General features: G+C 46.2%; 1 protein-coding gene across 1 annotated transcript in view; it reads left to right on the top strand.

The window, feature by feature from the left end:
• Nucleotides 1–8,016: 8,016 nt before the first annotated feature.
• HCN1 (hyperpolarization activated cyclic nucleotide gated potassium channel 1) overlaps nucleotides 8,017–12,320 on the top strand; it is a 186,043-nt gene continuing 181,739 nt past the window's right edge. Inside the window, exon 1 of the mRNA XM_081881422.1 lies at nucleotides 8,017–8,530. Coding sequence (XP_081737548.1) covers nucleotides 8,130–8,530 — 401 coding nt within the window. The 5' untranslated portion in view covers nucleotides 8,017–8,129. The remainder of the gene's footprint in view (nucleotides 8,531–12,320) is intronic.

The raw sequence follows: 12,320 nt of genomic DNA on the forward strand, positions 1-12,320 counted from the left end.
CAGCATCAGTAGTGACTACAGGAAAGCATCCCAGGGCATGAATTTCTGAGGACAGACCTCCTTTTATCTTTTTTAAAAGTATTTTTAAATTTGCTCAGTGACCAGTCGCTTTGCCCTGAATCGACCCCTGCCATCTATCATGGATGCTTTAGTTGAGATTCCTGCATGGACTAGCTGACCCACAGGGCCCCTTCCAGTTTTACAAAGCCATGGTGTCAGGGGTTCAGGAGCAGAGGCACAGGGAAGAGAGGAGATGGAGAGCGAGGGGGAGGAATCCGAGGGGAGCGTAGGAGATGACAGTGGTCCGAGGGATTCCATGAGCCTCTCCAGCGAATCGGAAGATTCACAGAAGGGGGCGCCAGTGGCCAGGGGTAGGGGGGTCCCAAGGGGAACACCCCAGGAGCAAGGCAGCAGCAGGGACTCCCAGAGTAGTAGTTGGAAATCAGGACCAGCTTCCCCACCAGAGCGGAGTGGGGGGGAAGAGTCCCAAGCATCGGGGCCAGTACATTCCCCACCAGGGAGAGAAGATGAGACAGAGCTGACCACGCCTCCATCGGAGAGTCAGACAACGGGGGGGAGGTCAGATCCGGCCAGTGTCCCGGAAGAGGGAAGCAGTGACACAAGTAGTGTGACGGTTAGGAGAAAGGTCACTGGGTTGGCGCGAGAGGCAAGTTCAAATGTACAGGAGCGCGGGACAGCAGAGGATGAGGATTGGGAACCGGGTCCTAAAGCCCGCCGGAGGCAGGGGGAGGAGCTAAGCGACTCAGCGTCGGAAGAGTCCAGAAAGGGCAATGCCCCAGCGGGCAGAAGGACCCAGAGGAGGAGAGAGCAGCGCAAGAGGTGGAGCAGGGCTAGGATCTTAAACTGGTGTCAGGGGGGAGGAGACTCAGACGGGACTTCGCCGATCTAGAGTTCAAGACGTAGTGCTGCACGCTGTGGCTTTGAAATGGAAATTGGACTTTAATAAAGACTTTTGTACATTACCACAGCCTAGCGTTGGTCCTCTGTGAGCTGGGACCTAGAGGCAGCGCTGACACATGGTTTCCCCAGTAGTGAAATATGGAAGTGAGAGCTGGACCATAAAGAAAGCTGATCGCCGAAGAATTGATGCTTTTTAATTATGGTGCTGGAGGAGACTCTTGAGAGTCCCATGGACTGCAAAAAGATCAAACCTCTCCATTCTTAAGGAAATCAGCCCTGAGTGCTCACTGGAAGGACAGATCCTGAAGCTGAGGCTCCAATACTTTGGCCACCTCATGAGAAGAGAAGACTCCCTGGAAAAGACCCTGATGTTGGGAAAGATGGAGGGCATAAGGAGAAGGGGACAACAGAGAACGAGATGGTTGGACAGTGTTCTCGAAGCTATGAACATGAGTTTGATCAAACTGCGGGAGGCAGTGGAAGACAGGAGTGCCTGGCGTGCTCTGGTCCAGGGGGTCACGAAGAGTCGGACACGACTAAACGACTAAACAACAACAACATGATTCTATGATGTCTTTCCTGCTTTTGGTGCCTTTGAGTGATACATATTGTTGATTTACAGTGCAAGAAAGATGACCGTTTTCAAGAGAGCTCATCTCAAAATATATTTGCATATTTTGAGCTAGGTAATTTTCAGTTGTGAGCCAGACATGATTAAGCAGTAATTCAATTCCTGTTTTGAAGCAAACACTCCAGTCATCCAGCCTTTGACAGATTTGGAATTTTGACAGTAAGGTGGAAAACCTTCTGGGAGGGTGCTGTGATTTTCTACGGTGACTTATATTTTATGGAGACGTCATTCCATGGCAGGTGACCCATGCTGTTGCATTCTTATTATGCTCCTTTTCCACCAGCAGGCTCACTTCATAGCTCAGTGAACCGTTCTGATCTGAGAGAGAGAGAGAGAGACCCAACACATTTGTACTAGGAAGAGATTTTCCATAGTCCAGTGGTCAAAAGACTGATTGGATCTGTTTGGATACCTGTCATGGCACATTATGTGATTCTGCAGCCTAGTGCTTCCATGCTGCCCAACTCCACATCACACATCAACTTCAAGCAAAAGCCATGTGGAAATAGCAAATCAAGGGTAATCTCAGGCCCAGGACTCAGTTTTCTTGTGTGGATTTGGAGGGTAGGATGGGGTATCGTTTATTATTTATCCTTCCTCTTACTCACTTGTGTGAGTTGAATGTCTAGTTAGCAGAGTTTAAAATTACCATCCCTTTGCAGCATAAAATGTGGGGACAAGGTTGCCTAACCTTATTAATCATTATCCAAGATGCTTTAGCAGACCAGATCTTTCCCCTTTTTGTGTGGCTTGAATGTACCATACAAAGCCATTTCCATTGCACCACCCACTTTTGCCTCTGGCCCCACCCACCTTGCCCTTTGACCCCAGAAGGTTGCCCATAAGATAGCATGGTCCTCATTCTGAAAAGGGCCCCACACTGCCATGGTAAATCCAGATGAAGTTGTGTGTGGACTCTGCAAAAAATTGCATGCCTGAGCAGCACTGAGTTCACGATAAATTGCCATGTGGAAGAACCCCCACGCCAGACTGTCTATAGACTATTCCAATATTTCAAGGTCATTATCTCGTTCCATGTGTTTTGTGCCTTATTATAAGCCTGTATGATCTGTCAGCAGCTGATGTTATATTCTTAAGCAAAGAAAAAGTTGTGACAACTTGTTCACGTCCCTTGCATCTGACACTGGCTTCAGCTCTTGACAAGGCAAGGAATCTGTGAGTGTTGGTGTGAAGAAGAGACAAGGACGCTGGGCAGAAAAAGTAAACTCTTTTCACCCGATTTCTCTGTCTAGTGTTATTGTACATCACCAGCTTTATTCTGAAAATTAGAAGTCGGGAGAGAAGATCTGGATGACCTTGGAAATGCTCTGCTGGGAAATGAGCAATCCATAAAATTCCTTCCTCTTTTGTGCATGCATTTCTATCTAAAGTATCCTTGCGCTGCTGTGCTTGCATCCTGCTTTTGGGCTTCCCATAGGCATCTGGTTGGCCAATGTGACAAGAAGATGCCTTTGGCTTGATTCAGCAAGATGCTTCTCAGGTTCCCATGTTCTATAGTAAGGAGAGCATCTTCCCAAGACAATACTTAACAAGAAAGTCAAAAGCTGTTGTTCATAATTCCACGTAGCTTTGGACTGTTGCCTTGGTCACGCTCTGCAGCTTGTTAGAACTTTATTTCTGGCTTTCAAACTGGAAGATTGAGCTTTTAAAATATATATCTACAGGGACTGTGTGGATGACATAAACCATCTGAATAGCCAGCCAATTGACCAACAACTATGGCATGGCAATTGCAATGCACTCACTGAGAATATAGCAAAACAGCACTGTCACATTTGTCTGGCCTATGCTGCATGTTCAAATCTTTAGGAATAAGACACCAGATAGGTTTTGTGTTGTTTTTTTTGCAGACAGTTGATGACCTTTCTGTGTACCTTGGCATTTTCTGTCTATTGACATTGAGCTACCCACATGGCCCACCACTGTCTGCTGCCGTTGCTGAAACAATGTGACTATCTGGAAGTGTTTCATCGTTGTTATTTATTGATTTTAAGGGTTTTATGTATATTGTGATCACTTTGAGATTTATCAATGTATAAATGAAAAGCGGTGTGCAAGTTTTCAACATAAAGCAAGCTTTCTGGTTTAAGTTCACAAAATATAAATATGACCTAGATTAAGTGTTTGGGCGTCAGTTCATTCTAAGGGACCCAAACTGTCTTGCTTTATTATTTATTAAACCTATCTCATTAATCAACACACTAGATCTGGAAATCTTTCTACTGAAGGGCAGGTGTATATTGTGAAGTAAAGCAGGCTATAAATAAATAGACCAGTAACGAGCCTTTGTGAAGTGCACTGCTCTTAGTATCCTGCAACCCCTTTCTTTCCATTTTAGAGATAAGGAGTGATGGGCAGATCCTCAGTTACAGCCAGTTAACATGGCCAGACTTGTAGTAAGTAGGCTAAGGTTATGATATGGACCTCCAGCCTTAGCCAGTGGACCACTTTGGCTTAGAAATGCAGCTCATCCCTGTACCTCAAACCATTCTTTGCACTAAGTAATGACACTGAGGTGGTTCAGATGAAGGAAAATCCTCCACACAGAGCAGCAGCACTGGGCACAGTGGTATGGACAAAGTACACTGGGTCAGTGCATCTGGCTGTTAACCAGAAGATTGGTGGTTCAAGCCCCACCAGGGATGGCTGTGAGCAAGGTTCCTACATTGCAGCAGGTTGGACTAGATGATCCTTGGTGCGCCAAGTCTACAGTTCTATGGCTTTGTAGTGTCTGCTTGCAGAAAAGGGATAGACATATTTTCTTTCTTTCTTTCTTTCTTTCTTTCTTTCTTTGCATCTGGATATGACAGGCTAGATGCCATTTCCTCCACATAGTTATGCCCTCAGAGATGTTCTGGATGGTGGACCTTCTAATAATAATAATAATAATAATAATAATAATAATAATAATAATAAATTTTATTTATATCCCGCCCTCCCCAGCTGAAGCTGGGCTCAGGGCGGCTAACAACAATAAAATAATACAACATTCTAAGTACTGAGTCAGCTCCCAGACAGTGGGGCTGCTATCTCCAAAGCGCAAATTTACTCTACGATCATCTCTGCCGCACCAATGATTCCTGTAGTCCAGTACCTAAAGTCTGCTGCTACTTCCCACTGCCATAAACTATTATCACATCAATAAAAACAAACCTTGGTGATTTCTCCTGTGACTGAGCCAGGCAGCTTAGCTGCCTTAACTTACTCTACTCTTAGAATTATTATAAATTTCACTCATCCATACTTCAACTCTTCTGCAAGCATTTCACTGAAAATTGGAAGGTGCAGTCAAAGTGAATCTCCTGCTGGGACTACTCCAGTTAACATGAACAGGATGGCTGATAATAAAGTTTACCTGGCTTTCCAGGATATATAGGGAATGTAGGAGAAATCCAGGCTGGCTTGGAAAGAATTTGGAGACTTATAATTCAATACATGTGTTGGATCCTTAATATGACATGTTGCTGTCTGGATTTTAATAACCTATGTGGTTTTATTGTTCTTACTGGGCTGAATATGGATAGCTACTAGTGTTAGCGCTGATTCTCGTTGACCATTTTCTTATTTTATTTATTTATTTCATAAAAGTTACACAGCGCTTGATTGTAAAAATAAAGAAGGATTTACAGCCGTAATATAAAACACAACGAAATTAAAATGCTAAAACAGATTAACATTCTAAGCATCAGGATAGGCTTGTCCAAAAAGGAATGTTTTAGCAGGCTCCAAAAAAGGTTAGAGTGAAGGTCCCTCCTTCATCTTGATTGGCAAGGAGTTCCAAAGTGTAGGTGCAGCCACATTAAGTGACCAATTCCTTACAAATGTGGAACAGGTATTATGTGGCACCTGTAGTTGTGACAATTCCACCAATTGAAGCAGTCAGGTGGGCACATGTGGGGTAAGATGATCTTGGAAGTAAACTGATTTAAAGTTGTTAAGGGCTTTATAAAGTTAAAGGACCTCTGAACGGTTAAGTCCAGTCAAAGACTTTCAGGCTGAGGGAGCCGGCGTTTGTCCACAGACAGCTTTCTGGGTCATGTGGCCAGCATGACTAAACCGCTTCTGGCACAACGGAACACTGTGATGGAAGCCAGAGCACATGGAAACGCCGTTTACCTTCCCACCAGAGCAATACCTATTTATCTACTTGCACTGGTGTGCTTTCGAACTGCTAGGTTGGCAGGAGCTGGGCAGAGCAACGGGAGCTCACTTCGTCACAGGGATTTGAACTGCCGGCCTTCTGATCAGCAAGCCCAAGAGGCTCAGTGGTTTCAATCACATCGCCACCCATGTCCCACTAAGGGCTTTATATACTGATAATAAGACATTGAACTCAGTCCAGTAGCAAATCAGCAGCCAGTACAGATCTCTTAGTGCAGGTGTTATATGCTGACAACAAGGCCTTGCTCTTGTCGGCAGTTGTGCTGCAGCATTCTGCACTAACAGCAGCTTCCGGATTAATGACAGGTTGCGCCGATCTCCCTTGCTCTACCATTCCACTGAATCAAAGTGCATGTTCTCTACCTATGTTTCTGCACTGGCATAATGATCAGCTGCCTTTCTCCAGCTGTTCTTCCTCATGGTGCAAAGGAAGTGATAAGTACCATTCAGTGGCTCAAGTTCAGACGGGTGTGTCCAAGCAGGGATCTTGATAGGAAGCTTTATGTGCACCTGAAAGGCTGCCAGATGATGTGAAAATCAAAGGCTGTGAAGCAAAGACATCATGAAGAGGCATCAACAGTCACACTGTTCTTCCTAGACACACAAAAGGAACAGAAGGTCAACCACTCCAAATCCTGTAGTAAGACAGGATTTTTAAAAAATATATCCACAGACATCTAAAAAACAGACTTCCATGATTGTTTGCCAAAACTAGAGCCCCAAAGCAAGCCAAGAGTAGATGGCTTTTTATTAATACTGTAGAGCTAAAAACTTCTGGAGCATCTACGTGTGGACAGGCTTGGATGAGTAATTGGTCTGATGAAGTATCCCTCATTTTTCTTTCCTCCTTATGCCAGAGGCACAAAGAATTAGGTTAGCAAAACTGGCCCATTCATTTCAAGCAAGCAAAACATGGCACAAACCACAGGATCTCTTCATCCAGCAGGTATTAACGTCTGGGTAGGAGGCTCACCCTAGCTGCCTGCCTTTTCTGCTTGACTTGGATGATAGAAACAGAGGCAGCATTTTGCCAAACATCTGGCAGCTGACAAAACATAGCTGATGGGCTGTGTTTACCTTGGTGGGTCACAAGTTTGCAAACTGTACTACTGTCAAACAGACCCTACTATTAGGATCCTTCTCCTAATGCTCAGCTGGATTCCACTTGCTTGCAATTTCTACCATTCTGCCTTCAGAGAAACAGAGTAGAAGTCTTCTTCATCTTTTGGGTGACACCTCTCCAGATATCTGTGATGGCTCATTCACACAACAAGAGCCACTGTGAGATGCTGCAGTGATGGCTGGGTGAATGTGCCTCATGTGCTGGGAAGATATGGGCAACTGCAGCTTCTCTATGCATGTACTGTACATGAAACAGCAGAACAGATTGAGAGTGCAGGGATGTGCTAAAATAGACCGGAGGTCTAACTCAGTATAAAACAACTTCCCGTGTTTGTTCCTATGTCCTGCACTGAATGTGTTTTGTGGGCATGTGTGCGTTCATGTTGCGAAAAACCACCCTGCTATTTTATGAGAGGGGCGATACTTAAGCACTTGTTATAAATAAACTCATAAATGAACCCCACTTCCCCGGAAAGATCCGGCTTTTTGCGATAGGGGACAGGAACGCTTGCTGGGAACTGGCTGTGTGTGCGCGACGCTTGATGCGACCTCATCTAACCTCATCCCAAGCAGGCGAGTGCTCATCAGCGCGCCAACGTCGTCTAACGTCCCTCGCTGCGGACAAACCGGGGGAGCGAAATGCTCAATGAACAGCTCGTTCCGGGGGGAGGGCGCCCGGTTGCTACAAACGGCACCGGGCGGACGCCCCGTCTGCAAGGCGAAACCCCCAGCTGGGTTGCATCTCCACGCCTGCACAACCTCGGAAGCCGTCCTTCGTGCTAAAGGCACCGGGACCGAGGAGCGATCGTGGAAGGCAAATCTGTGCAAGCGAAGCCAGCTTGGGAACCCCGGTCCCTTTCTTTGGGTAGCGGCGATGTGAGGAGGAAACGCTGGCTCAGGCCAGCTGCCTAACGGCGCGCTCCATCCTCCTTCCCTCCCTCTTTCCCTCCTCCCGGGCTCGTCCGGGTCGCTCAATGTCAAGCGAAGGGAAGCGGGCCCAGGCGCGCCGCTGCGGTCGGCAGAGGGCGCTCGAAGGGAGCCTGCCGCCCGCCCGCCCGCTGCCTCTGGCTCGGCCCTCCTCCCCTCTCCCGTCGGTCCCCTTGCCACGCGAGGCGCGCCAGAAGGGGCTGAGGAGCCGCTGAAGGGCGGGCAGCAGTCGCAGCAGCCGCCGCTGCAAGACGGAGCCGGCTCGCCTGGCCGGCGCTGCCTCCCTCGCTCGCTCTCCCGCGCCACCTCCCTTCCTCCGCCTCCCGGCCGCTCGCTGGGCAGAGGCATGGAGGGCAGCAAGCCCGGCTCGTCGCCCGGCAGCCGCGACGACGGCAGCCCCAGCGCCAACGCCTGCTTCCAGGGCAAGGCGGCGGCGGACAAGGCGCTGGGCAGCCCGGGAGCCGGCGGCGGCGGGAGCCTCAAGGACCATGGCAACTCGGTGTGCTTCAAAGTAGACGGCGGAAGCGGCGGCGGCGGCGGCGGAGAGGAGCCGGCGGTGGGCTTCGACGATGCCGACGCCGCCGGGCGCCAATACGGCTTCATGCAGCGCCAGTTCACCTCCATGCTGCAGCCCGGGGTCAACAAATTCTCCCTCCGCATGTTCGGCAGCCAGAAGGCGGTGGAGAAGGAGCAGGAAAGGGTTAAAACTGCAGGCTTCTGGATCATCCACCCCTACAGCGATTTCAGGTGAGGGGAGAGAGGGGTCGTCTGGGGTTAGTTTCTGGGGTGGGTCGGCTAATCGATTTTTCTGTTGGTCACGGTGCGCGCTCGCGCGGGGCATGTGTCAGCTCTGCCTCCCCAAAGATCTGCTTGTGCAGTTTGGGCATTTTGAGTGTCTGTGATGCTCTGGTGCCCAATTTTGATCCTAGTCCCTGAAGTGGGTAGCCGAAGTTGAACCCTCTGGAAGAAATAAATATCCCTATCTCCTCCTCTCTCTGTCTCCACTCAACCCACCTCAACAGAAGCTCAGAGTTCTGAAGAATGACAATTTTCCTGAGCTTGATCCCCTCCAACCTATTTCCTCTGCCCGCCCCCTTTGCAAAGTCTTCGTTGGCGTTCAGAGAAAGAACATGCCAAGTGCTGGAATGGGGAGCATCGAAGAGGCTCTGCCCACAGAGCTTTGAAAGTGCTCACACATATGCATAGAAGCCCAGGTTGGCTTCTTGTTTCATTGGTAGCATTGCTCAGAAGTAAGTTCCACTCCGCTTAGGTGTGCTGTGCGCAAGATTGTAACCTTAGACTTTCCCCAAGTTCTTGGAACCTCAGGGTTCCACAACCCTCCGTTTTTGGAAGGACAGTGAGTCAGTGGCCTTCCAGAAGTTGTTGGGCGACTATCGGCCATCCTGGGTGCGGCTGATTGGCGCTGGAGTCCAACAATGGCTAGAGGACTGGAGGTTCCTCACTCCTAGACTAGACTTTCTTTCCATCGGCTGTACTGAACACAATGAAATAACTCACCCCCAACTTGTTTCCACCAAACTCTCGTCTAGATAGAAGAAACACAAATGCTACTTACTGCCCAACTTCCAGTCTTGCCCAGGTGACATGTCACTGACCTTCAGAGATGGAGGTTAGATTATTTTCCATTTGCACTTAAAGACAACTCTCACATCCCTTTTCCAGGTGGAAGATATAAGGGAGCCCTCCCTTCCCAGGATGCTGCAAGTTTCATGGGTCACTTTTTGGCATTCCAGTAAAATGGAGCTTTGCACAGGAAAAAAAATATATAACTTTGGCAAGCCAAGCATGTGAAATGTGGCTTGATTCTCTCCCCCTGGTCCCTAATTTAGGGAGTATAATTTTTTCATCTGCAAAGGAAAAGCTAATCGTTTTGGCTATCTTGGAAGAACTGCATGGAAACTGGGGCATGATAAACTAAAATTGAGGAATACCGTTTTCACTCAAACCCAGAAACTGCAAACATCTAAAATATGTACCTTCCTATTTTAAATATCCAAAGTCATGGTGACTTATTCCCTATCAAGCTGTCCCAGGAGAATAAACACCCTTTGCTTCATTTAAAAAATCCTTGTATGGTGCTGGCTACGGGAACAGTGCAACTGACCTTGACTAATGTCCTGTGCAGATGTTCTTCTCTATACATCGTTGGGGCAGGGGAGAAGATTGTAATCTTGCCAACTGGCTCTGCCTCCTTGGCACACCCAACGTGTTGCATTTATTGTCTCTGAATGGTGTATGCATGATTTTTGCGAATGGGGCCTACATGTTTAAGTCTCTATGTGGCTATTTTGTCCATTGTGTGGACTAAAGTTGTGTCAAGGGGGCAGGGTCATCTGGCACAATCTCCATCTACCCCTTCTATATTCAGGGAATAATACATTCACAAGGCTTTAGGTTCTTTTATTAAAACTTTGGTTCCTTCATGCCTCAATCTATCAGTGCTTTATGTCAGAAAAAGACAAGAATATGAGCAAATCAGAAAGACAGAAGACAGAGAGAAATAGGACGCGCACTCTCTCTCTCTCTCTCTCTCTCTGTGTGTGTGTGTGTGTTGCCCTTAAAATGAAAGCTTTTATGTCTTGAGTCATGGTATATCCATGGGAAGTTTAAAAACACGAACATGTAAGATTCAGGCTCTTAGTTAAAATTTGCACTGCTTGTTATTGTCGCTCAGTCTGATATGCGTGTGAAAGCTTTTTTGTCTGACAACTGCACATTTTTAGCTCTCTTCCCAGATACTTTTGGAAAGGCTGTGCTATTAGCTTGATAAAAAAGCAGGAACCTGGAAAAAAAGGATTACATGGATTGAGGGCAACTGGGATTTTGCTTAATGATTTTTGGCCAGAGTGGGGTTTGTCCTTATTAATTTACCTGGTGCTTGAAAGTCATCCAGAACGCAGTATCTCCTTGAGCTATACTATTATGTGCTGGAGGGACGCATGTGGGGAGAAATAGCATTAACTAGTAGAATTTATGCACCATCCTTAACTGGGAGCTATCCAGGGTATTGAATAATAATGCATCTGGAAATCCCAGCTTTAACCTTGGAATCTGTGTCCTTGTCATTTCCAGAGTATACATCATGTCTGCTCCCATATATCCTGTAGCAGATGTAGTTTTCCCTTCTCATGTGTGTAAAAGAGGATGTCATAAGGGAGAAAGCAGTGTTAAGTTTCATTGACCTTCTGAGACATACCATTCATAGTTGGCTTGGAACAGTCTTCATATTCATGAGATCTGTCAGGTAGATGAAAAAGAATCAGTTGTGCCTTGCGTGAGATAGATTGCAGGAAGCGTAGAATGAGATGGGCATGAAGGCCATTTAAATCTGAAAAAGGATAGCTACACACAATATAATAGAAAAATGCATCTCAGAAGATTGTTGTATCACTTTATTCAAATGTGTATAGTTTTACACAAGATGCTAATACAATTAACCTTTGCATATTGTTTACTAATTGCAAGGTGTCATATGTTTAGGTCATGAATTTCCATGCAAACATTGTGTATACTCAGAGCACCATGGCATCTTAACATACTAAGGGATTGTTTGCTTTGGAATCCTTTCATGTAAAATGTATTTGTAATAAATATTGAGTTGCTTACGGATGCTGTGAAAAAATGCTCCTCTATAGGACCAAGCATCTCGTGGTAAATATATATATATATATGAATTTGTGGAGGTGATGTGAGAAAGTGGTGTCTAGTAAACAGTCCTTGAGCTTTACCAGTTGGTGGTAATTCAGTGCCTGTCTCTACTAATCTATGATAGTGCTGGCATTTTAATATATACTAGTCAGTTCAGCTGTCCTTACGTATTATTGTTATTATCATCATCATCCCAGGGTGCTTCGCAACAGAAAAATACACAATGAGAATACAAAACACATAATAAAAGAAAAAGAAAAACAAGCAAATTTGAGGGGAAAGCTTATTTATGGCCTGTGCTTTGCAGAAACAATGGATACATAGTGTATTGGCATGTTTAAGAAATTAAGGAAATCAGTACGTCCTCGTGATTGTGGACAGAGACAAATGGCCACCAAGTACTATTCCAATGAGCTGCCTTACCTCTGGGAGCCTCACTGAAAAAATGGAAGTGAGCAATTATGTGAAGAGATTCTTAGGGCTGAACTACAGTTTTAATTCTGGTACACTATTTTTAAAGTGTGTGTGTAGTGTTGTCGGTTGTGAATGCTATGTATGTGTATGCTAAAATGATCAGCGTTTACTGTCATGAAAATGGAATCAGTACCCTGTCATTTTCCTGATCAAGCCAGCACATCTGTGTGGTGGTTGTTGCTGCTGAATTTCTCCCCTTCGCTTCGCTTCCCATCCTTATAAGGTTCCAAAGTGAGCTCCAACAGCATAAAAATACAAGATTAAATTAAATTTGAACAATTTACAGTCAATTGAATAGGGTGGGTCAGGTGTCAAAAACCAGGGTATAGGCTTTATGTCACCACACGTATATCTTGATGGTGGCACCATGTATTTTGCATGTGCACAAAAAGGA

The sequence above is a fragment of the Podarcis erhardii genome (genome assembly GCF_964252035.2).
Source record: "Podarcis erhardii genome assembly, chromosome: 11".
In the NCBI taxonomy this organism is placed as follows: domain Eukaryota; kingdom Metazoa; phylum Chordata; class Lepidosauria; order Squamata; family Lacertidae; genus Podarcis; species Podarcis erhardii.